At 40.2% G+C, this 25829-nt stretch overlaps 1 protein-coding gene across 25 annotated transcripts in view; it reads left to right on the top strand.

Annotated features, from left to right (window-relative positions):
• fnbp1b (formin binding protein 1b) overlaps positions 1-25829 on the top strand; it is a 56307-nt gene that overhangs the window by 21439 nt on the left and 9039 nt on the right. For 4 of the 25 annotated variants that reach the window (XM_086301270.1, XM_086301257.1, XM_086301258.1 and 1 more), the window contains exons 3-14: positions 466-522; positions 862-1009; positions 7132-7194; positions 8408-8512; positions 10616-10630; positions 12277-12405; positions 12966-13112; positions 17478-17669; positions 19240-19428; positions 24144-24158; positions 24465-24500; positions 25775-25801. In XM_086301270.1, coding sequence (XP_086157396.1) covers positions 466-522; positions 862-1009; positions 7132-7194; positions 8408-8512; positions 10616-10630; positions 12277-12405; positions 12966-13112; positions 17478-17669; positions 19240-19428; positions 24144-24158; positions 24465-24500; positions 25775-25801 — 1123 coding nt within the window. Of the gene's footprint in view, positions 1-465; positions 523-861; positions 1010-7131; positions 7195-8407; positions 8513-10615; positions 10631-12276; positions 12406-12965; positions 13113-17477; positions 17670-19239; positions 19429-21665; positions 21759-24143; positions 24159-24464; positions 24501-25774; positions 25802-25829 lie in introns of all 25 variants that reach the window. The other 21 variants (XM_086301284.1, XM_086301267.1, XM_086301260.1 and 18 more) reach the window with 21 other exon arrangements.

The raw sequence follows: 25829 nt of genomic DNA, 5'->3' as shown, positions 1-25829 counted from the left end.
TAAATGCTGCTGTAATGACATTAAAGGTTGTTATTTGTGTTCCACACACAAACACAACCATGCATCTATAGTTACAACCATGTTTTATTTCATCTTTACACATCCCTGTTCACTATATGTCTCATTTTCCCTCCCCCTCTCGGCCCTGCTCTAGTCACGTACTGCTAACATACAGCCAGAGTCAAAACAAGGGTAATGGCTGCTTTAGAACAGCTTTATTCTGGTGACTGGCTCTGCATGCATGCTCCTTAAGGGCAATGATTTATGACATGAAGAGAGAGACCATAGCAGCAGGAGCAGAAAGCACTCTGCTGGATTGAATGGTGTACTTGAATGATCCTTTGGCAGGTCCATAAGGGCAGTGTCAGGGAAATATAATGGCAGGGGTGCACTACTGGTCTGAAGATAGGGCTCTTTGTAAGAGTTCCAGTAAGGAATATCTGACTGGAATCTTTTTCTTTACAGGAATCTATCAAAGAAATATCAGCCCAAGAAGAACTCCAAAGAAGAAGAAGAGAGCAAGTAAGTTAAATGATGCTGCATACGAGGTAAAAGGAATGCTGTGAAATTTTGAGGTGGAGAGAAGAGCCAGCAATTTTTTAATGAGTAGAAATCACTGGAAACATTTAATAGAAATATATAAAGTCATAAAGCATCATTTAAATGGGGATTTGTTATGTTTTTGCTGTAGTCTTGTATATAATTGGCGGATATGAGAGTGGTATCCTCTCATTATCTCTGTATTTAAAAACATTTAACTATTCCTTTACTTGTTCTCACAGAGGTCGTTTTCTTTCAAAAATGAGCCATGTTTTTGGTAGCCATGTCTTTCCTCTGACTTCATTTCCTGTGGCCCACTAGGTACACCTTCTGTCGAGCCTTCCTAACAACACTGAACGAGTTAAATGATTACGCAGGTCAACACGAAGTTATTTCTGAGAACCTGACATCTCTTATCATCACCGAACTTGCGCGCTACCTACAAGAACTCAAGACTGAGAGAAAATCGGTGAGAGCTTTTGATATCAGATCTTTGGTTATTTTCTTTTTCTCGGTATTTGATTTCTGTTTCTTCTATTCCTCTGTTCCTATGCCATAAAAAACAAACTTTGACTTCAGACAATAGGATATGTTTAAGGAAAACAGACACAATGGGCTTTTTAACAGTGCTTCCCCTTTGCATGTTCTGTTCTCCATGAACCGAGGTCATCCCAGAGTAAATATAGATACACCCAAAGGCTCACCAGAAGAGCAAAACGTGACTGAGTGAGTCCTTTTTATGGAACACAGTCTTCGTCTCTCTGTCATTACACACTTATTCCTTCTTTTAAACCAACTAAATATCGGTACACCACATGCTATTCTTAAACATTTAAATCACTTTTATCATTACCATTATAAAGTGATTAGAAAGAGTGGTGCACTTGCATTGTGTGATGCATAGAAATCAAAGAGTGGTGGAAGAGCAGAAAGCGAGAGAGAGGATGAGACCTAGCCACCTGGGAAAGTGTTCTGAAAATCTTTCATGAGCTCTTTTGTCTTGGAAGTCCTGCTGGGGGAACTGGAGTGGAAACCCAAAACCAGAGTGCTGCTCAAAGGCTCAGTGACCTTTTTTTAGATTGCGTTTTCATTCGCACAGGCACAGACATCAAGGCTCCTACATTTAGTCTAATGCAGGCCATTTACATTTAGTCTATGGACCACATCATTAGTGATCATAATGAATTTTAAGCTAAGTTTTAGATGGAGATGCTACAGAAAAAAACGGGAATTTCCCATATTTGCAAAGAGAAATCACACACCCCCAATTCATTTTTTACTTTGGTTTAGCCTGCTTCATACAGCAAAGATCACATACAGACTTCAGATTTGTCTCTTGTTGTAAAGGTTGATTAGAGAGACTCCTGCTGCTCGCAGGCTGCAGAATGTCACTTTGACCCCACTGTTCCTTCTCATTTCTCTGCACAGTTCCTCTTTTTCTACTCTATTTAATTCTTAAATATATCTGTTTGTCCCTTTTTGACCCTTTCTCATCCTTTTTACCCATTCTTTTCTTTAGTCATGTGTCTTGACTAAAGAAGCCTAAAGCAGTATATCTTCAGTTAGCTAGTACTGGGGGTTCCCCTTCATAGCATAGCCATAAAACAAGTTTTATGGCTATGCTATATCCCCTGTCCAGATCAGATAGCTTGTTCTGTACATTGGGTTTCTCATGTTTTGTACAGTGTCCTTGTGGAGTAAATTTAACCTGTTAAGCTTTCAGTCATTTAAATGATTTTGCATTGAGATTCAAAAGCACATTCATACAACTCCTGAGTACTGGGGTGTGACTTTGGCTTATTTTAAGTGTTGAAAAGCCTGCTGACAAAAGCAAATTTCCAGCTATAGAAAAACATAGCACTACCAGAGAAAGTGATATATTGGGTGTTGTTTGTAAAGCCCCCAGCTTCCTATCATCCACTTTTCCCCCCTTATTTCTAAGCACTACTCAGTGTCCCCTCTGCAGCATTTTGTTTGTGTTAGACAAAGCCGTGTAGGCAGACCCAGACAGTGGGATTAGAGGCTGAAGCTGGCCCCTCCAGGGTTTATAGGAAGCTTATTGCGCAGGTAAAAGCCACATTACAAACCCGGAAATGAAAAAAAAAAACCTCATTAAGTTCTCATATGGACTTGTTTTGTAACTTTCTCCACTTCCCCTTTGCTGTCTTCTTGAGTGAATCGCTTGCTAAACTCAGCTCGGGGTGGCATAAGAGGTGGCCAGCAGTGTTCTCCTAAAAGGTTTAACATAGCAAATCTAGGTGTTTTTACAAAGGTAGAATCACATTTTATATGCTGGACTAAAGCTGTTGTAAGCACAGTAAGAAATATTTTAAATATTTCACAGTTGTGACAACATACTTTCTTGTTTTTGCATTGCTTAATGTCTTAAAGTGTAATATGAAATGTTGAAGAGGGGGCAGGGTTAATATGGGATGAAGGCTCTTTAAGTCTCACTGGACTGTTTGTGCTGAGGAATCATAATAAGGTGTTCAGTCAGCATACTGCTGTCCTTACCGGGTCTCTGACCACAAGGCTTAACTGGCCTCTCTAATGAAGACTGCCGAAGACCCTTAGACTGTGCAAGACTTCCTATAACTCATCATAGGTTCCCTTTTTTATATAAGTATGTGACATATTCAGCCAGGTAGAAAATTTAAAAAAAGAAAGACACTAGCTCATTTAGCTGCAAAGACCAGAAAAAAATGCATTGCATTTAGTGGAAAAGCAATAGATACTAGGTGCTTTTGTGCCAGAAAATATCATCCTTGTTGTTCTCGTTGAGGCAGGCAAGAAAGAGAAACCATGGTAAAAACAGTGCATCACTCTGGGCTGTCCTCAAATGCCTTCTTGTGTTGAGTGGAAAAGCAAATAGGAAGGTGAGAGGGAGAATTGATCGTTGGATCTTCCAGTAGTCTCTGCATGCATATATCAATCCAGAATGACTTCAGTATAAACAAACGCTGCAGTACCACTAGGTTTGAACTGTTGCCTAATGGATTCGACATGAGGAGAAACGTCCCAGTGGAGCTTTCATAGGGTTTAATCATCTCTGTCGTCTCTAGAAGTCCACACAACCTGTGGCTATTTCCAGTACCTAATGATTATATGCATGCTGACAGCTGTATGAGGCTGCAGGTTCACATTCCTATGACCCAAGTCAAGTCAATGAATGAGTAATATATCAGTTAACTGCTGCATATGCACAGATGTGCACGTGCACATCTTGACTCAAGTGAGCTTAAAGATGCACATGCTAAGCAGTAAAGAGGTTTTCTCTTTTACGTGTCAGAGAATACAGATTTTTACAGTGGATAAGGCAGCTTGTGAGTGCACATCACACTCAGCTCAGCCTGGAAAAGGATGCCAGTAAAAAGAGGCATGTAAGGATCATGGTTGTGAAAACCCAAATCTCTGTCCTTAGATGCCTCGTATCTTTGTCATGTGCTATGGTACCTGGATGGTATTAGAGAGTCTGTGTCGCAGCATGAGGAATTCCTTTATTTATGAAGGATGTGTCACAGTCATGAAAAAGCATGCCTACTTTCCATTATTAAGTGAATATTCAACTTTGATCTTTGATTTCATATTATTATTATCTAATCCCACTTTTATTAAACTTTAACCTCCTAAGACCCGAACTCTTTCATGTCATGCATTTTTAATTTCTCTTTGCTATTTGGGCTGATTGGGACCTGATGAATGTAAAAACCAAGAATTACCAGATTTTATTTTAATTTTTACCAGATTTTTGTTACTGAAAGAAATGAGATCCACATATGAGGACGTTTATTTTAAAATTTTATAGAACAGTGGCAGTATACTGTCCTCGTAAGTGAATATCAGGCCCTTGTAGAGCAAAATTTAGTATTTTGGTCTAGACAACCAAAAATGTGATGTTCACATATGTGGACTCCAGGTCCTAGGAGGTTAAATATGAATGCAGCAAAAGGATGAATTCTGGGTCAAGAATTTTTTAGGCCTTTTTCTCTCACTTGTTCTGGTAATGGAAATGGCTTGAGGTCACTGAACTGCTCTCAAATGTCACTGCAGTCACATGCTCTTATTGATTAGCATGAATGGAAAAAAGATGACATGCTCATTGAGTTCTGAATGGGCTACGAGGGATATTTGTATCACCAGGGTCTGTTAATTTAAACACTGAGAAACCAGTACGGCAGAGCATCTGCTCTGATCGCTGTATATGTGCCGTCCCAGGTGGCTGATGGCTCTTTTTATTGTGTTTGAAAGTAAAACTGCCTCATTTGTCCCTGTAGTCAGTAAATCTTCATCCTCCAGCAGATCTTGTAAACCTGATGGAGCTGTTTATCGCAGTTTGTTTATCTCCATAGATATTTGTTTTTTTTTAAAACTAGATGATGTGCAGATTTCTTTTTTATAAATGTGGTTATAGAGGTAAATATTTGGTTGAACGAATTCTCCATAGTAACAGTGATGTCATACGGTCTGTGAGCTTGTGTTGTGTGGAGAGGCTTCACATTCACTTATCAATTACCAAGAATTACTTTCAGAGTACATCATTGAAAAGTTGGTGTTATTAAACAGTCACCTGCAGGTCCTGGTTAGCAGATTTTTTTTTTTTTTTTGGCTAGTTAAATGTTGCATTGTTGGGAGCTGACTTTAGCAGTTCCACAGTGTCCTGTTTTTTCTTTTTGTAACGCTCAAATACTTCCTCTGAAACACTGGAACACTTCCTTATTTTACTCAGCTTCCCTCGAAACTTTGGGAAATGGGAAGTGTGAATGCCTGAGGTACACCAGGTTGCATTCTCACTTACTACTCTCATGTCATTCAAGTAAGATGAACTTTTAAGCCTCCTGCATCATTTGTAATTTCACATCTCTTGCTTATTTAATCAGAATACCAACTTCCTTGTGCTTCCCAAGCACTGAAATACCAGCAGCGTACAAACAGCAGCTTTCTGTTCTTTACAATAGCCTGGGTCCGTTATTGAATAGCAGCATCGATATTCAACTCAGCTACTGGTCCCAGCTTCCGCAGTCTGCGTTACTATGGGATACCGCATTAATAGTCAAGTCCCTGTGCCATTTTCATTTGATTCTTTTTGAAGTCCTGTGCAGATTAATCTTTCTGTCAGCAGTTAAAGAAGTATTTGCATGCTTTATAGCTAATCGCAATCTATTAAAAAAGAAAAAGTTTAGATTGTACCCGTGTGTTTGCAGTTCCAGGGGATTTGGCTGTGATCCACACAGAGAGCCCTAGAGGGATGTGCTCTGTCGTCGGGCCAAGTGCACGTTAGTAGGCTAAGCGAGGCCATGTACAAAAAGCACAGCGTATTTGCTGTACAAGTTTAGACTAGCAGCTGCCACCTAGTCCTCTCCAATATGCTACAGTTGACATTGCCAAAATCCTTCATTGTGTGTTTGCCTCTAAATAGTTTCTATCATTTAATTCATGCCTTGTTCTCTGTAAATTTCTATTTTATGTTGCTTCAGCTGCTATTATAGAACTTCATCAGTTAGCCTTTATCTGTTTCTTATTCTGCCCACTTTGCTCTGGCTGTTACTATCATGTTTATTAATACAGTTTTTTTTTGGGAAAGTACAAACTTTACCTGGTAATGGCTCTAAAACAGTTAGGGGAATACCAACATGATTACTGCTTAGTCAGACATCAGAGCTGTCACACAGAGAAAAGGGGGATCATCAGACTAATCATTAATAGTGACTTATGTATGTATGTATGTATGTATATATATGTATATATTGTAATATTCTTAGTTAGCGTATTGTCTGTCTTGTCTTAATGTTGGTTTAAAATGGAGCACTGTAACAAAAAATAATTTCCCCCAGGGATCAATAAAGTATTCTGATTCTGATTCTGATTCTGATTGTAGGTCACAGTATTGCAGTGTTTGACCAACAGAATTTCCCTCATCCAACAGTAGATTCATGCTTTTAGTAGTTTCTTTCAACACGCTTTCTAATAAGCTGTTTATAACTTCTTGGTCTTATGGATATATTTTTTTAACTATTTCTGGTAAGAAAAAAGTAGGATTTAGTAAGTTTTATCAAATAATATGCATTCTGTATTTGCGTGACCCTCAACAGAGAGCAGAGAGGACTGCTTTTTAAAAACAGAAACCTTTGGTGCACAGCTCTGCTATGAGCATGGTGCTTTGTGAAGACAACTCTGTGTACAGTATCTTTGACTGGTTTTAATGATTTTACTGTTAACCTGTTTTTGTCACTGTTACACACTTTCTCTGGAGCTGTGTTGGTACCCCTGTGGTGAGCCTGTGGTTAATCTTTCATCAAACAGACTTTTAGCCTCCTGCTCAAGCTTGAATATATCTCTGAGCACTAAGCTCGTGGGTTCTATGGTCGTAATTTTTAGAGTATGTACAATACAGTGTCTATTTGAATTTGCACAGTTGACACTAATACTTCACTGTCACAGTGTAGGAACTATTCATAGTGGTTAATGATTACCTCATCTAATTTGTAAACCCTACTATATCAAAGACATGTTCATCTGATTTTAAATCCCTTGAGCTCATAAATAATATGAGAGAAATTAACAATTCTGTACTTTTTCTGTTTTCTCTTGCAGCACTTCCATGATGGGCGTAAGGCACAGCAGCACATTGAAAGCTCGTGGAAACAGCTGGAAGCGGTAAGTGAACCTATTTACGTGCAGTTCCACAGTTGTGCACTAGTTGCAACAAATACATACTGAGCTTGCATCATTTGCAACTATAACATTATGAAATTATAAATGACTAAAATAAACCAGTTTTTCTGGATCGCTTGTCAGTTTCTCTTGGCTTGGGAGCCAGAGGCACTTCAGATTTTCGTGGCAGCCTAACCCAACCTAGAAATGAGTGTAATACAAGGTGAAAAAAACAAACAAACAAAAGCAATACTTCTTTGAACAAACAAATATCTGTTTCTTTATGAAGGATTTGCTCCAGGCATTTTAGATCATTCGAGTTATTTCCCAGGTGAAGAGTTGCTACCAGTCAGCAGTAATAAAGTAAAATATATAAAGCACATCATTATCAAAAACTGCCAGACATGAGGTGTTAGTGGGAAAAATGTAAATCAGCAGAGGTCCTTGTACAGAAAAACCTCCTGTTATGTCCTAAAATCTCAGTGTACATTTTCTTTTACATGCAGTGAGGGGGACAGAAGTCACACACTGTAAATAATAATAATGACATCAGATGAATTGATTGATACACACACTGCCTGAGGTGCACCTAGTACTGAAGACTGAAACACTGAAGTATAATGTAAATATCAGCTGCTGGCAAGATTTTAAGTACATTGTTTCTCGTGCTGAAAAAGTGCAGGTCCAGGATTTCTGTTTGTATTTGTAGTAAAGAAGCTCGAAGAGAAATTGCACAGAACACTACTTCTTATCTCTGGCTGGCCCCTTTGACGGGGGAGAGAAAGCGTGTGAGAGAGATGCCTTGTCCTTCTCAAACTTCTCTGTGCACTCAATGGATACCATTGTATGTGAGGCAGATAGGCATAGTTCAGAGTGCACACTAGCCCAACAAACACTGATTGTTCAGTTAGAGGGGTCGAAAGAGGGTTGGATGAATGCTTGTTTTTCTGTACACAAATGACCACTATGAACATTTGTTTAATCTGCAGACTGCAGACTTTAACAAACCCTGTTCCTGTGTCAGTTGACATAAACTGACCTCTGCTGCACACAACGCCAGGCCTTAAATGTATTTGACGTACACGTACACATTATGACGTCCATTACTGTGCTTATTTAAAAGTCAAGTAATATAGCGTTCTGCTATAGCTCGTGGCAGGAATTGACTGATGTAATGTGTGTGATCTCATTAAATCATTAAACCCTCTTATTTCAGAGTAAAAAACGGTTTGAGAGGGAGTGTAAAGAGGCAGAAAGAGCACAGCAGTACTTTGAGAAGATGGATGCTGACATTAACGTGACTAAGGCTGACGTGGAAAAGGTATGTGTTGTGTCACCTCATATCCAATGAGCTAGCCCTGTACCCTTCATGCTTAAGACGACTGCCTGGGCTTCTCACCCTCCCACCTAGCAACCTTTTTGTCATGATTTTCTTTTCCACGTATTCCCCCTTTTATGCCCCGATCCTGAGTCCTCGTTCCAATGAGCCTAAAAGACAGCAAAGACTGACTGATGACGTTCTTGATGCCAGGAACTGTGCGAAGAAGCTGGCATTGTCCCAGCAGCACAGTGATCTGCTGCTAAACAAAGCTGATAGCAGCAACAAGTCTGGATTATCTATGTAGAACAGCCACCAAACATCTTTGTTTAGTATAAAAAGGTTTGGTTCTCTTATGTGTCTTTCGGTTTATACATGTAGGTTTGTTTTTACTTTTTGACTGTGAAAAACTAAATAAGTAGTGTGCTGTTTTAGAGATTATATGTCCTGTTCAATAAATCATCACAAGGCGCAATCATCCGATTCTCAGAACTTGCAGCCCACAGTCTCCTGGGCCCGTAGCTGATGTCATTTCCTGTTGTCATGACCAATTAAAAGAGCCCTCAAAATCTCAGACCCACACAGCTCCCACGCCCGCAAGGCATCATGGGTCAGCAGCGCATGTTCCTGCTGCTCATCAGCTGTTGGAGCAGAGCTGAGGCTCACAGTTGACACAGTTCAGACCTGATTATTATGCAAATATAGGCTGGAATAAAGAGCCTTTCTACACTCTGGACATGCAGCCAGAGAACTACAGTCATCTTAAGAGAGCACTGAACTCAGCTGGAAAGACAGCAGCTCAAGAATCTATTGTTGAAGCAGGAGTTGCTTCAACAACTCATATCAGAGTTATGTTTATTATCACACAACATTCATAAATTGCACATGATATCAGCAAATGAAACGATCATTTGATTTTCACTTTATTTGAGTTCAGCCTGTTTGTAAAGTGGGGACATAAACTGTGTCATAGTATGCCAGATTCTTCACAAAATAGTCTTAATCTTACATTATAGGTACATATGCAAGCAATGTTCATGAACAGTGTATGAACCGTAGTTAACTTGACAAGCCCATTAAAACCACTGATATTGCCCTTTTATTTAAATACATCTCTCACATTACATATCATTTAATTGTGCTTTAGTCCTCTCCTAGTCCTTCTCCTTTGGATCATTTGGGTGAACTTGGCTTGCTTTTTTACTTCATCTTTCAGGAAAACCTGAAAGATGATCTTGTCAGCGTCTTTCTATAACAGGTACTTTTCTTCCAAAAAGTACAAAAAAGCAGAGCTTAGTGTTCTTATTAAGATATAGAGTATAGCCACTTAGACACTTGCGTTATTACATTTGCTGCAAAATACATGCACAGTTTAAAGGTACCCAGATGAAATGTCACAACCACAGCTTAGTTTGCATTTTAGTCATAGTGAAAAATGTTGCTCCATGAGGAGGTTTGGGGTGAACAGATAGGTGGTGGCATGGTGGTAGGAAAAGCAGAGAAAGAGTCATGTATATTTTGACCTGTCCAAATCAGTATTTTCCAGCTAAGTTGGCTAAATATTTAACAGAGATGTATTTTGAAAGTTCACTTCAACTAGATGCTTTTGTCGGTCATGCAGTGCCCTTAATGCAAAAGAGCTGCTGTTTGTCGAGCTGGAGTTTTGTGGTTTTAAGCACAGCTGGAGCAAACCTCTAAGTGTTCTCTCTCCACCTCTGGCAAACAAATCCCTTAATTAGGGGTTTGGATTTGCAGCCCAGATATCCACAAACACAGTTACGGTTCTTTGAGGGACCCCTGGCCCTCACACACACTGACAGACTTCCCTGTTGTGGATTCTCCGTCATAAAGTATAGGGACACAACATATTGCCTTCCTCTCAACTGTTCAGCCTCTACCAGTAGCGGAGAACAGCAGCTTAAAATCCCACTACTTTAGTGGTGATCGTGTTTGTTTATTCTGATACCAGCTTCCTTTTTTAGCGATGATTCTCGAGGTGGTGCAGGAAGTGCATCTATAGCAACTTCTTGTTTAGCTAGAAACAGCTAATAATTCTTTTGTGTGTATGTGTGTGTTTGTAAATTTATTTTATGCCATGCCTTGAAGCGAAGTTTCCATAAGGTAGGTCCAGCGAGCAGAGAACCCGTATCTGTCGGAACACACACTGTCTCGACTTGTGTCTCGATATACACACGGTCTCCTGTAGAGTCTGACACATAGCCTCAACCAGGTCTGTTACCACGCCCTGTCCTGTCTGACTGTGGCTTATCGCGCTGTCTGCTGCTGTACACTTTCCCACTCTTGATTTTTATGTGTAAGAAATATGAGAGAAAGGCTGATTATGCTAAGTCAAACCTTTATAAACATTCATGCAGTTTGTGTTCCACATCCTCATTATTTCATCAAACTCTTCTTTAAAATCCACATTTGACAGCTAGATAAATAACTTGAAATGTGTAAATATGTATTTATACCCATTAGTGACAGCTAGCAAAACAGGTAATTTCCAGAAAATGACAACAGGATGTGATGTGGCTGCAGGCACAGCAACTCGTTTTGAAGCACTGGCAAAGTTACCATGGTGATAGCGCGTACCCTCATTATTTCTAAACACATTCAGTACACTTTGCATGCACCTACACTTGCAAAGCACATACGCTAAATGCATGCTCACATGCTGGCGTTTAGAATTTAAACAGCTGGACTTCTCCATGTACTTTTTAGCTTTTCTCTAGATTTCACGTTCCTTGTCTTTCGTAGGCTGTGTGACTCACAGCCAATCATTTTCCACTGAGGTATCATTTGTCATCCCTCATGTGCTGGAAATAATGTACCTTTGTATCTGACGTGTGTCTCGATGTACTCTGTGTGTGTGTGTGTGTGTGTGTGTGTGTGTGTGTGTGTGTGTGTGTGTGTGTGTGTGTGTGTGTGTGTGTGTGTGTGTGTGTGTGTGAGTAAATGAGTCAGTGAGTTAGAGATACTCTGCTCTTGCTCTTAGTTCGGTGTGTAGGTGAAAACTGGATGAAGTCCTTTAAATGTTTCCTCTTCACTATGAGAGATCAGGGTTATGTTTCCTTGGCTGGCTCATACAGTTATACAGCTGCTCTTTTTTCTGTGTAGCCTTCAGCAGATTAAATGCTGATCACAATCACAGGTTCATGAGGTAACTCTTTGTTACAGATGACCCATTGAAATCAGTATTTATGTGAGGACGGCCTTAGGTCTGATGGAAAGAGGAAACAGATAGGAGTACTTAGCTGCACGCAACACTAACGCACATACACACAACCCGCACAGGCTGTCTAGCTGAGATAATCTCATCTCCATCTGCTTAGATTCGTAATAGGCCTCTCCTGCAGCATTTCTGACTGCCTTCCTTCCTTCCCTTAGACTAGCTTAAAATAATCAACATTATCGACAGCAGAGGCAGGCCAGACGGGGCGGACAGAGAAAATCCAAATCCCTCCATTCTGCAGCCTGTGCAGGCTGTTGTCGTCTTCTTTATTTGTTTGTTCTGCCCTACATATAATCTAATGCCAAAGGCTGTTGCTGCTTCACAACTCTGAATTGCACCTTTAGATATGCATTCACAAGCTCTCTGTGAATATGTGTGTACATATGCATGAGTGCTCATATACACAAATAGTTGACTCATTTAGGTTTTTATGCTCTGGCTGTGTCTGTGGTCTGTTTTCATCAGGGGACACGAGGTTAGTGAAGAGAATGTGGTTGTGATATATGTGCTTGTGTGTGTGTTTTTTCTTCAGGCACGACAGCAAGCTCAGATGAGGCACCAGATGGCTAGTGACAGTAAGAGCGAATACGCCGCCTACCTGGAGAAGTTCAACAAGGAACAGAATGAACATTACTATACAATTATTCCCAACATATTCCAGGTACATACAACAGCTCTGCAGTGTATGATTTACCTCAGCCGATTTGTCATAAAGCTGGTTTTGGTTCATCAGTGTCACCATTAAATAGAAATTATTTACTCTTCCCACGTGAGAATATTAACACCTCCAAAATTATTGCATTTTTTTCTGTTTTTTCTGTTTTTTCTCACGTAACCAATGATTGCACAGTAATGCACTTTTATCTTGTGAATTCAAAGCTGTTTGCAACTCGCTACACTCAACCCCCCCTGCAGGTCTGTTGCTAAAATTACATTTTTGTCATGTAGGAAACACTGACAGAAGCAAGCAGTCCTTATTTTAAGTGCAGTTATTTTTGTCTTATCTTCATCTTACAGTTACAAAGTTTGTGACTTTGAATTCACTGTTTTGTAAAGTTCATGATTTTTGAGCGCTCCCATTTCCAGTGTTGTTTGGTCTGACCATCAAAGACAGCATCAAAAGACAGCACTTTGAGATAGATTAAAGGGTTTTTGATTTTTTCCAGTCAAACTCTACCCACACTTTTGTTTATGTATAAATATGCTTGTATCGAACTGTAGAAACTTCAAGACATGGAGGAGAAAAGAATTGAGAGGATATCAGTGTGCATGAAGACATTTGCAGACGTGGATCGCCAGGTGCTGCCCATTGTGGGAAAATGTTTAGATGGCATGACAAATGCTGCCGAGTCCATTGAGCCCAAGGCTGTGAGTATCTGTCTATTTATCCATTTAGTCAATTATTTCCTTGTGGTAACAATACTAATTGGCAATAAATCCTATAACCTTGAAAAGCCTGTGTATTTCCCCTTAAATGGTGCCACAATAGTAAGGAAAATGCATTTGTGGGTTGAGTATCGGAGAATGTGGGTTTTGCTAATGAAAAACTTGGAAGATCTTTTGGATGACTGAAGTCTAAAGAAACAAAACATACTGGCAATTAAACAATTTCTTCATTTAACAAACAGGGCCTCGGTAGCATGTGGAAGAAGCATATACAGCATATACAGCTGCTCTACAGCCTCTCTCTGTATATATTATAATATCTGGGTGGTCTTTATCCTTCAAACTTGGGTCCAGCTTGGGGGTTACTGCTCCATTACCATGGAGACCACTCTTACCTTCATCCTGCACATCTTCTCTAGCTCCTCTCTCAGCCTTTGTTACTTCTTGAGCTTGCTGTGTTCCTTCTTCCAGATGTTGCTATCACTCGGTATAGCTGTATCTGTCACTACAGTCGTCCTCTCTGCTTGTCCACCACTGCTATGTCCAGTTGGTTAGCCATCACCAGTTTGTCTGTCTGTATCTGGAAGTCCCACAGAGTTTTAGCGTACTCTGGGGGCCTGGGGGGGGTTATCCCATTTTCATCTTGAGACTTCCAGGCTATACTCAGCAGAGATGTTCCTGTATACTATGCCAGAAAATTGGTTATGGCATTCCATATACGCCCTGCCTGTTAGCATCTTGAACCCCTACTATTATATGTTGGATTGTCTCAGGAGCACCTCTGCACAGTCTGCACCTAGTGTCTTGCCAGCTATATATGTATACTATATACCAGAGGTGGGACCAAGTCATTGTTTTGCAAGTCTCAAGTAAGTCTCAAGTCTTTATCCTCAAGTCTCAAGTCAAGTCTCAAGTAATGTCAGGCAAGTCAGAGTCGAGTCTCAAGTCACTGGTGTAAAAGTCCGAGTCAAGTCACAAGTCTGAAACTTTGAATTTCAAGTCCTTTCGAGTCTTTAAAAAAAAAAAAATGAAAAAATAATGTTGCAGTTATATGCTAAATGTAAATATTAGACCATGTAATTTTAAAATCTGTGTTTTTCTCAACACATGACAAAATAGTGAACTTAGAAAATATACACAAATTGTGAAATTGCACCTCTTTAAAATGCAGCTCAATTAAACTTAGCTCCAAGAATAATTTTCACCGACAGTTCTGAGATAAGCTGCATGTTATTCTTGGATGCGGTTGTAGGACCGGCTTTAAAATCGCATGACAAAAATATCATACACATTAAAAAAAACTGTATCACCAACGTAGCCTGGACAACATTTGCTAGTTAGATGAAGTCAGCTATCTCATCTTAGCATATTTATATGCATATTTATAATCATACGCTTCTTGGAGTGAGTGCATACACTCATGAAGTTTAGTAACTTCCGGTCACTGCAACAAGCCCAGGTACAGTTTACCGACGGACGGGTGCAGGACCTTGAAATGCACCGTGTAGAACGAAAGACCATCGTACGTATCATAAGTTTACCAGTCTCACAAATTGTCGTCATAAATACACATTCGTTAACCGTTTATTAATAGGACCTTTGAGCTCAACGGTAATTAATTAGTAGTGGAAATAATTTCTGGTAGCATCACAGAAATGTAGCAGTGACAACAATACTGTATGCTGTAATCGTACTGGGCAATTAGTGATACAAAAACCTGTTTTATCCTGTGAATAAAAGTATATGTTTTTGTCAATGTACCATAATAACAGAAGCGAAACGCAATATTGTGTCAGGACAATTCACTATTTATGCACAATAAATAAAGGAGCATAGTGCGACAATTTCTGTTCAGCGCCAGACTTGCTTGTAACCTATATCACCAGTTATGTTAAGAAAAATGACGCATTAACTACTAAAAAACACTGACCTTCGTGTAAATGCTTGGAGCAGACTAACCTGTGAGCTGGAGTGTTCTGGGACGTTATATTTGATCTTTGAATGGCTGCAATCCAGGCCATCCGTCGCGTCTTTGTTACTTCGGAAACATGGCTCGAACAATTTCTCTTCAACGACGTAATCCGATAACAACCGATCTCTTTACCCGTCGGCTTCCCGTGGCTGTCATGCGACCGGCTATTGCAGTTAATAATACAACAGCTTCTTGACATTTTTGTGTTTCTTTTTATCGCTGTATAACTGATTTTAATTGAAAGCCTGCGTGCGCTAGTACCGCTTGCCACGAGTTCCCAGAATCCTTTGCGGTTCTACCCGTGAATGACGTCACATTTTCAATCTCTATATAATATGCATGTTAAATTTTATATTTGGGGTAAAATATCAAGTCTTTTCAAGTAAACCGGTTCAAGTCCAATTCAAGTCCCAAGTCATTGGTGTAAAAGTCCAAGTCAAGTCACAAGTCTTAGAACATTTTTTCAAGTCAAGTCTAAAGTCATAAAATTAATCACTCGAGTCTGACTCGAGTCCAAGTCATGTGACTCGAGTCCACACCTCTGCTATATACATGTACCTCTTAACCAGGTCTTGGTTAACCCATCACTGTATGGGGGTTATTACTCAATCAGCCAGTCTATCACTGACAACCCACACAATCCCAATTATGCTTTCACTTAAACAACAAGTAGTTGAAGTCTTGGGGGACTTGTTAAAAGGTGAAAACACCTTGCCTCTCCAAACAAAGTGGGAGGACCTTGTCGTAAATAGAAAAGCTGTACAAGCTTATTCAATTACTATAGTCCCCTCTTACAGTAAGGAAAATTAGTGACATACATTTCTTTAGCTTGTATGTCACTAATTCTTTAGCTTTCTGTGTTAAAAATACTCCTCCTTAAAGGGGTATTACCCTGATATTAGACAGAAAATTCCATTAATCCCTCAACAGATGTACTTCACACCTGGTGAAAGCAATTGTGTAATATGTGTGGTTTTGGAAGGAAACTTATAAAGACTGAAATAGTAAGAGTGATTGTGTCATTAGGATTATATCCATTTTGGCTGTAGGATTACCATTTCTGACAGAGCTGCACACTGGGGATGTGAAATCTGAAAGACACGTATATTTAGGAACATTTATCAAGTGAAGGCGTTTTTGAGAATATATTACGAAAAGTCACAGAGAATTAGGCATTTAGTGCTTCCTTTTTGGCTACTCTTTTTTATTCAAATATGTTTAAAGTGGATCTGAATAAAATTCAAACTTCAACACCGTTATTTTTTACCTTAAAGATGATGAATGCCAGTTAACAGACATGGTTTTTAGTTGAACAGAGTAACACAGAGTTAGGTAGCCTAACTCTGGTAAATGGTAACAAAGGCTAGCTATGAGTAGCTGTAAAGCGCACACATTAATGTGTTAAATCTTGCCCCGTTTCTAGTCTTTATGCTAAGTTTAGAAAGCTGGCCAGCTGCTGCGGCTTCATATTTCATAGGCAGATGTGAGAGGTTTATCAGTCTTGTCATTTATCTCTCCTGGAAAGAGAACAAGGCAGTTTCTAATATGTCAGACAATTCCTTAAAGAAAACGTAAACCAAGGATTAAGGTTGTGTCTCATTGCTTATAGTTATTTATTATTTAAATAGGTAAAAGGAGAGCAGCATTTGCCTGTGTTTAAAAGTGTGATATATTGAGCTGTCACATGTTGGCTGCCTGCTGTATGACAAAAAACCCCGAAACCATCCGCAGGGATCACATAGTTTGTGTATGTGTAGCTGTGTATGTGTGTGTCCTTGGCTAGGCTCCAGGAAGATGATTCTGTGCTGGAGTAAACAACGGCAGGGAATAACACATCACATGCTACTTTTCCTCTGGCAGATACTCTTCCTCTTTTCTTCTTCTCTCACATATGGAGGACACAAGAGCAGATCTCTGACCCCCTGATCCTAACTCCAACCAGACCCTTTGCTATTATCAGTTCAGAAAGGCTGGTGTGCACTGCAACTGATGAATGTGCGTCTTCCTGTGTCTGAGAAGCCTGGCTGTATCCCCGACCTCAGTGTTTGCTCATAACTTCTGCCTGACAGATTTAGGCCTTTTCCTCTTTCTTCTGTAGGCCACAAACTGAGTAATTCCAGCTTCTCTTCTTTCTTGACACACTCTTGAATTGTTATCAGAGAGAAAGTGATATAAACAACTGAGTCACCGGGCCACATTTGTGTTGCGTATAATCACCAGACCTATGATGCTCGAGACATTCTCAAACAACAAAGACCCTCCCTTTAGTTATTGTTTGGTATCTGAAAAGCTACTTTGAAAAAGTCGTTGACGCAATTAAAGAGGTTCCAGGATTAAGGGTTCTGCTAACTGCTGCAACTGTCGTCTCTCACTAGGACTCTAAGCAGGTGGTGGAGTCCTTCAAGTCCGGTTTCGAGCCCCCAGGAGATGTAGAGTTTGAGGACTATGGCCAGGCCATGAAGAGGACAGTATCTGAAACCAGCCTGTCCAACACCAAAGAGAGCAAAGAGAAGCCTGGTGTCAAGGCCAAAAGCAAACTGTGGCCTTTCATTAAGAACAAGAACAAGGTAACAATGAATGAACACCTTACTCAAAAATCACTGCTACACCCGAACGTATTGCAAAACATCACTAGTTGTGGTGCAGTTTCCTTGCCTGGAGCTCACTTTGCACTTTCAGGAGATTTATATGGGCTGGGGTGGAGGGATATTACAGGTCCCATTATGTTTGTTCTTATGACTTTTTATTTAGTGGCTGTAGAAATATATGTGTTCAGTGTTTGTAGTGTGTGTTACAGTCTTGGTGTTGATTCTGTATTAAATTTATATATTTTTAATAGATTTTTTTGACTTTTGTTCACTATGTTAACTTCAGAAATTTATTGCTAGTTCTCTGTTATTATTGCCATTTTTGTTGTTATTATTTGCCACCCGTTTCCTCCCCTGGCAATCACCCTCACCGATTTTGGAGCCTCCCTTTCATAACACACACTAATATATTTCTACTTTTCACTCTATGAACGGACTCAAGTGGCAGATATTAACTTCCTCTTGGATCTGATGTAACAGTCTTCCCTCAGTACTTTTCCACTGACTGATCATCCTTGAGTAGCTTCCTTTAGCTTCCTGTGTCTAAACATCAAGACTGATCTCTGGCTGTCTTATGGGCTGGTGGCACTGTTGGTATTGAATTAGAACAGAGTGTGATTGAGCAATCGTTTGTGAGTGTGTGCGCGTGTGTGTGTGTGCACGTCTGTGTGGGTGAGGGAGAAAGCGAGTTTGTGCAATGCTACATGAGAAACCCTGGTGTGCAGAAAATGGTGCAACCTCCCAAAATTAAGGCAAACTTATAAAGGCAGAATTTGGGAGCATAGTGTACAGAGAGGTATTTACACTGTACATGCACACAAGGACACATGCATGCCAACAGAAACACAAAAACAATATTGGTTTACAGAATAAAAAAAAAAGATTTCTTAATCGCGCACCAGTGCATGTGCAATGTGCATCATGTGGTATCCTAAAACTCATCACTGCTTCACTCTCTCTCCTTAACTGCTGGTTGATGAATTATGCAGTCAGATGTTTTAGAGCCGCAATAAGCAATTAGATTAGGCTGATGATGGCTTCAAATTCAGCAGCTGTTATCCTCGGGGATGTGGTGAATTACTCGTCTTAGCTGGCATGTTGACGAGGTTGGGAAAGTAAAAAAACAAAACTCAAACGGTGGTTTCTAAAATGGAAGCCGGCATGCGCTTTGAAACTCTTCGCTGTTTGCTTTGTGCATCTGCTTGCTTTAACACGTTTGTGCGCTTTCTACTCACTCTGGTCATTTTGTTCTTTTTAATTCTTTAATTTTTTTATGTTTTATGTGTTGAACAGTTTATTTTTTCCCACAACATAACTGCTACTCTGGGTTTGACATCCCTTTGGTTGTCTTTTATGTTCCTTTGGGTTTTCTGTTGCGTGTGTTTATTTTTTAATATTTGTAGGAGGCTTATTTATTTTGTTTTGTGTTCCCTCCTCCTTTTCCTCCTTTGTCTTTTTTCGTTGGATTCTCGACCCCTTCTTCTTCTTCTTCTTCTTCTTCCACGTTTTTCCTCTTCCTCTCCGTCACGGCTCCCTCTCTTATTGGTAGCTTATGTCCCTGTTAACGTCCCCCCACCAGCCCCCACCTGCCCCCCCAGCCTCATCCCCACCCTCACCCTCTGCTGTTCCCAACGACCCCCAGTCTCCCAAGCAGCACAAGGAGCCCCTCTCCCACCGCCTCAACGACTTCATGGCCTCCAAACCCAAAATGCACTGCCTCCGGAGCCTGAGGCGAGGGGTAAGTGTGTGTGTGTCCAAGCCAGCTTTGTGCCTGTGTTTGTGTGTCTGTACACCTGTACCTGAGCTGTGTGGCTGCTACACTGTATGAGTGAATAATCCAAAGACGTGCTGAGCTTTCTTGGATGGTCATGATGGCTACAGCATCATTATTACTTCTGTTGCCAGTAACCAATCAAGTGTAAGCAACGCGACCTCCAACAAGTGTCCCACCTTCACTCATACAGTGCTCAGCTTTTGTGCTTCTCTAGCATGCTTCTGTAGAGCATTACCATTACCTGTTGACTCCATGGTATGTGTCCTACTCACCAACAGCCTCTTCATCTTGTCCCTTCATTCTTCAGATTAACTGTGCTCACAATGACAGTCCCTCTCTACCACCTTCCCCTTCTGACAGAAACTAAGGAGCCTAAGCAGTGTTGGCAGTAGCATGAAGACTGCACTTGCTCCCTGTGCTCTTCTCTGCAGTCTATGCTGGAGGCAGATTGTTTTGGGTTTTGCACGTGCTAGGAACCAAGAAGAAGGTTAAACCTTCAAGTATGAATCAAGCGATTGGTATGGTGGGAGAGTAAGTTTAGACAACTTCCTGAGGGATGGTTTTATCAGCACCTCTCCAGTGCCCTTGTGTGTGTCATCACAATTTCTGCTCTAAAGTCCAGTGCGTGTTTTGTAGAGATACAGGCGACAGTTGCTGGGGAAGGTCACAGCATGCTTTCCTGTCCTTTCTTACTTCACTCTCCAGTTGTCCGTGACCTCAGGAATGGGCTGTAACTCCCAATGTTCCTTCCGGACTCCACAAATATCGTTTTTTTGTTTATGCTCATAATTTGAAATGGGAGCAGTTCAGAGTAAAAACATTGGTTTGAATTGGTGCTAACATGACGTCTGAAAAGGCAAAAGAACAATGTGTTGCAGTAGTGCAGTGTGTGAGTATCGAAGAGGAAATGATTCAAATGAGGCAGTGCAGAGGGAAGTGCGTATTTCTTTCGAGCAGGTCTATCAGGAAGTGCATGTTTCTAAAAGCGGATGTGTTGCAACAGCTCATGAGAAGACTGATAAAAAGAGTTAAATCAGATGCATTGTTTTCAACTATGCACAGATTAAACTGAAGTTTGACCTTATTCTAACATTTCATGGTATAAGAAAGGCTGAATAAAGGTTTAAAGGTTAAAAGCTTTATCAGACCGGAAAGCCTTGTGGAGATCTTTAAATTCATCAGTACTGCTTTCCATTCCTAACGAGGGTGCATTGAATTGATCTGTAGGTGTTTTTACATCTAGTGGAAGTTTATTTTCTGTGTTTAGATGCTGGTTGATGTAGATTACCGTGTTAAAATATTGCTTTCTTTTTGGAATAAATCTAATAAAACATCAAAAATGTAGGTAACCATGGTAACAAGCACTTTATCACCATTTGGAGGTAAAAGGCTTATTTTCTCTTCCTTTTTCTTCTACTGTCTTTTCAAACTAGGGTCATCATCATAAGTCTGTAGGAAGTCTAAATATATTGGACTAACGTATGTGGTAATGTTAAGATGTGGTTTTGTACGTGCCTGTGACCTCTCAGCGATGTTACTCACTGAATCAAAAAGTGGTATCGTGACAGAAGACAGTGCATGTGCAGAAGGCTTTGGAGAGCTAGAGTAGGGAGCTCACCATGTCATAATGGGAAAAGGTAATTTGCCTAAAGCCCTACATGATAAAAACCATTTATCATTGCTTAATCCATCCATCCTTTTTGTGTTGCGTATATGGGTACACAGCATTTAATTTGATTCAGAAAATGTTTAACCTAAAAAGTAATATAATATACTAAATAATTACTTTCCCTTGGTTATTGTCTTGAAAAGACTCAAATGTAACTCCAGCATAATCCCTGTTTGAAAATCCACCAATAAAATCTCTTACAGTCACATTCTGTCATTACAGCTGTAGGAAAACAAATAAAATACACAAGTGTTGCTGTAGTCGTGTCTGTGGGGGTGGGGTGTTGTGTCTCCGCGCAATGGCAGGATGTCTACACCTGCAGGAGAGCTTGTGTGCACTGCATATGAGATGTCTAATTCATCCCCAGTCACTGTATGTGTGCGTGCACGTGTGTTGCTTCTGAGAAAAAAGAAAATGCGTCTGTGTCTTGAGAGTCAAATTAAGGCAGCATACAGTATAAGAGCTCAAGCACATCAGTGTTGTTTCCCAAGTTCTTATTGACAAAGCTTTATTCTCTCTGATGACCACACAGCAACAATCTCCGCGCTCTCTCATTTATCACAAAGAGCTAATGAAGAGGACTCTGGGCAGACCCACGTATGCTTTTGAAGCAAGGCAATATGTTGTAAGTGTGTGTGTGTGTGTGTGCGTGCGTGCGTGCGTGTGTGTGTGTGTGTGTGTGTGTTCGGCTTCAGTGAGCACCACACCAGATATGTGTGTGTGTGTGTGTGTGTGTGTGTGTGTGTGTGTGTGTGTGTGTGTGTGTGTGTGTGTGTGTGTGTGAGAGAGAGACAACAGGTGTGTATTTGGCGTGTATAAACATTGAATAGTTGTGGATGTGTGTGATTAGTAAAAGCCATGTATAACACAGGCAGTAGCCTCATTAATAATTGTCTAAGGAAATTTTCACCATTAATGAAGCAAAACATGCTCGCAAAGGAGGCTAGTGTCTGTGTTTGGCTCAGTATTGATCACATGGTTGTGACACGTGCAGAGTCGGAAGAATGATTTTAGAAAATGATGACTTCATCCCTCATCACATGTGCCAGCTTGGGGTCTGCTGTGTCTCGCAGCTGTTTCAGGGCTTCCCCACTGAGCATCTACAAGGGGTCAATTCACAAAGTGTCACAAGCACCTGAGGATGTGAGAGTTATAAGGACGCTATTTATGATACTGAGGAATTACCGCTCTTTACTTATTAAACCTCATGTGGCTGTATGACACGAGGTGCTGGTTACACTTTGGGTCTGGGTCCAGCTTACAGTACCCAGAATTTACCCCTCTGGGGCTTTCTTTGTGCTGGTGTGCCATAGTGCAGCAGTGTTATCTGTCTGTAATATAACTGTTGATCTGTGTCTGTCTCAAGAACAAATCTAAAACGCTCTTTACGGAAAGCTGCAGCTTTTAAGTGGTCCCATGATAAATCACACATAAACTTAGTAATAAAACAAACAGCTAGAGACATAAATGTAAAAATGAACAGCAGTTATTGACTCAAGCTGCTAATTTATAGGAAACCCACTGTAAACAAAACCGAAAGCAACCGACAGCAGAAAAGAAGTTATGCTGCTCGTCAGGTAGCGCTGAGAAATCCTGAAAGCCAGGCTGATGAGTGCAAACAGTTTTGTTCAAAGGAAAACAAGTCCTCAATGCAATGATGAATGCAAAAGTCGAAGCTAGCTTAAAAGGCTAATTTTCACCTTTTTTTCTGGCCTGTTGTTAGAAAGGGAGCATAAAATTGGAGTATAATGTGTCGTACAGAAGCAGACCAGCTTAGACTTTTTAGCTAATTATTCTATAAACATTTTAATTTCACAAAAACATCAAACATAGCTTTTATTTAAATTGTGAGAAAGAATATGAAAGGATCTTTTGGACCAGCTTTACTTGATTCTTTCACTTCAGTTTTTATCAACTTTCAGACAAAAATTTCTCTTTTTCATTTCCGGATACAAAGTCCATATATGACCCACCGGTGACAGAAGCAAAGGCCTGTGTCTTTGCCTGCACTTCTACAAAGTAGTTTTTATACATGTGAAGGTGTGTGTGTGTGTGTGTGTGTGTGTGTGTGGGGTGGGGGGGGGATCACATAGCAATGACCATAAAAGGCCATTCACAGGTGGATGACTTGATTAGTGGATCTAAGTGAGTAGAGCTCCTCGGTGCACCAGCATGTGACCTTTTAACAGGATTACAAGTCATCTGCTCTGGCTCTACCAACCAGTTGTTGTTGTTAACCTGCTCTGTTCTTTGTATTCAGAACCATATCCTCTCCAAAGTCCCTCGCCAAATTCTATCGCTGTTTTAATTTTTGGCTTTCACTGAGCCACTTGAGTTTGCAAAATTTAGAGACCCGTCTATTTCTAAGCTGTTCTTCACGAGTGTGAATATTTGGTTTCTGAAAGCATCTCTCCAGTTTGTCTGTGTACAGTATCTGCCTCCATGTCAACATATGGACCTGCTAATGTGGTAACATGCTTTTGGCGCCCTCTGCTGTGCCCTGTGTGTCATTGTGTAGGCAGCAGAGCGGGATCAAGAAGTAAAGGGTACATTGTCCTCTGTCGTCGTTGTCATTCTCCCTCTACTTCTTAATTTGCATCTGTCTTCCCTTAATTTTTCTCAGTGACTTCATGCTTTTGCAGTAGGTTGGCCTGTTAGCCAACTTTTCTTCCCATTTCTCATGAATTCATCATGTTAGAAATGTTAAACTTCACCACATGAAAAAAAAGAGCGGGGTCTTAGTAGCTAAAATCGTTTCTGATAGAGCTTTTTTTGTAATTACACAGCTAGTATATAAATCAGATTCTTGAAGTTTTAACTACTTTACCCTCTTTTCCTTTTATGGTGAAGTCTGGCAGAGTAAAACATTATTATAAAAATCACGGAAACTATTTTTGTTGAAAGGAAAATAAAACAAATGGCCGTAATATTCTCCTCATGTTGACTTTTATCTGTTGTCTGTTTCTCTCTCCTGCTCTTCGCCATTTTTCTCTCTTCTCCCCCCATGAAGCTTTCTCTCAAGCTGGTAAGCATGACCGTATAACTGCACGACCGTAGCGGCATGACCATAGCACGCATGTGACGTCGTCCCAGTAACACAGTCTCAATAACGTTCTGTACGCTGATATGTTTTTGGTGTGCTCTTTTTTTCTCATTTTATTTGTTTTGGATCTAATTTAATTATTAATTAAGTTTTGCTGTAACACAACAATGGACCTGAGACTCACGTCGCTGTCTCATTTTTGTGTTATGTTTGTTTGTTTGTTTTTATGTTGTGATTGTGTTCCCGTTTTGTCTCTCCCAAAATGTGTCTGTGGTCTCTGTGATGCAGATCACACTCAATTCCCACGTCCGGAATCTCATTGAGGTGATCAGATTTACTCTGTGTTTTATTTGTCTGTCCTTTAGTCTGTCTCGTAGTCCTTCTTGTCTCAGCTGATTGTATGTCCCTGTAACATATACCAATTGCCGATCTGTAGAAAGCGAGCTCCTGTCCTTACACTGCATGCCACTTCGGTTCCATTTATTGATTTATTGATATTTTTGTGTGTGGTTTGTAAATCTAACACTAGCGAGGATTTCCTCAAAACATAAGGATTAGTGAAATTGTTTAATACTTTTGGGAATCCTTTTCATATTTTGAAACATTCACTTTATGGTGTGTTAAGGGATAATAGTGATACACACTGGAAGTACTGGGAAACAGCTGTCCTGGCTTTATGCAGAAAAACCTAAAAGTTCTCTAACAGTACTTTATCTGTTTTACCTGTTTAAATATGTGGAAAAAAAAACCCCAAAATGGACTAATTAGGTATTGGCAATAAGACGAGAAACTCATATCTGTTTTTAGGGCTAACTGGTATATCCCAGTTGGAGAAATGGCCTGCCTGCTTTGCCTGTGACTCGCCTTTAGTATCAAAGCGGATCAGAGAGAATCTCTTTGTGTTTCCGGCAAACAAAACTAAAAAGCTTTAAGTGGATAATTAAGCAAAATTCATTTTCAAAAATCCACATGAGTCCGAGTCGTGTCTCTTCATGTTGATTTGTAAGTTGCTTTGCACAGGGGGAGTGTTGATGGGATGGTGCATAGCTTCAAAGAAGAAGTAGTTGATGTAACATAACATCAGAGTATCGCCCTTCATGCAAGGCAGAAAGGAGGAGATCTTCCCCTCTGGACAGCCGTTTCCCTGTCCTTCCAGTCTTTATGTTAAGCATATTTGTACAGACATGAGTTTCTTTTCTGAAAAGAAAGTCAACAAGTGCATTTTCGCAAATTTTAAACAGTTTAAAATTTTTTTTTAAAATGTTGACATTTTACAGCATATGCTTGGTTTGTTTTTGTACGTCAGTGCCTGAGTCAAATAAGACTGATCAGTTTGAACCTTTTCTAACAGTCCATCAACTTTATTGACTACAACATCAAGTTACTAAATGCCTGCATATAGTTTTAGTTTGTTTATTGATTAAATTTAATCACGTAGAATAAATTTACATTTAGATCGTAGTGCCTCACTAGTCTGAGGATACGTGGATACGTAAACACTAATGAGTCATTTCTGTACTGTGATGTTTCACTGATACGAGAGCATGACATGCCTGCATGCTGACTGACAGATCTTTGTTGTGTTGCATGCCTTTAAGTGTTGCATGCTGATACGGGGAGAAGGGGTAAGGTTGCCGTGGTAACTATCTGGCT

The sequence above is a fragment of the Aulonocara sp. 'chitande type north' Nkhata Bay genome, linkage group LG7 (assembly GCF_057382095.1).
Source record: "Aulonocara sp. 'chitande type north' Nkhata Bay isolate Kocher_YH1m ecotype deep benthic linkage group LG7, A_spYH_male_GT1.1, whole genome shotgun sequence".
NCBI classification, from domain to species: domain Eukaryota; kingdom Metazoa; phylum Chordata; class Actinopteri; order Cichliformes; family Cichlidae; genus Aulonocara; species Aulonocara sp. 'chitande type north' Nkhata Bay.
This window is presented reverse-complemented; position numbering and strand designations above follow the sequence as displayed.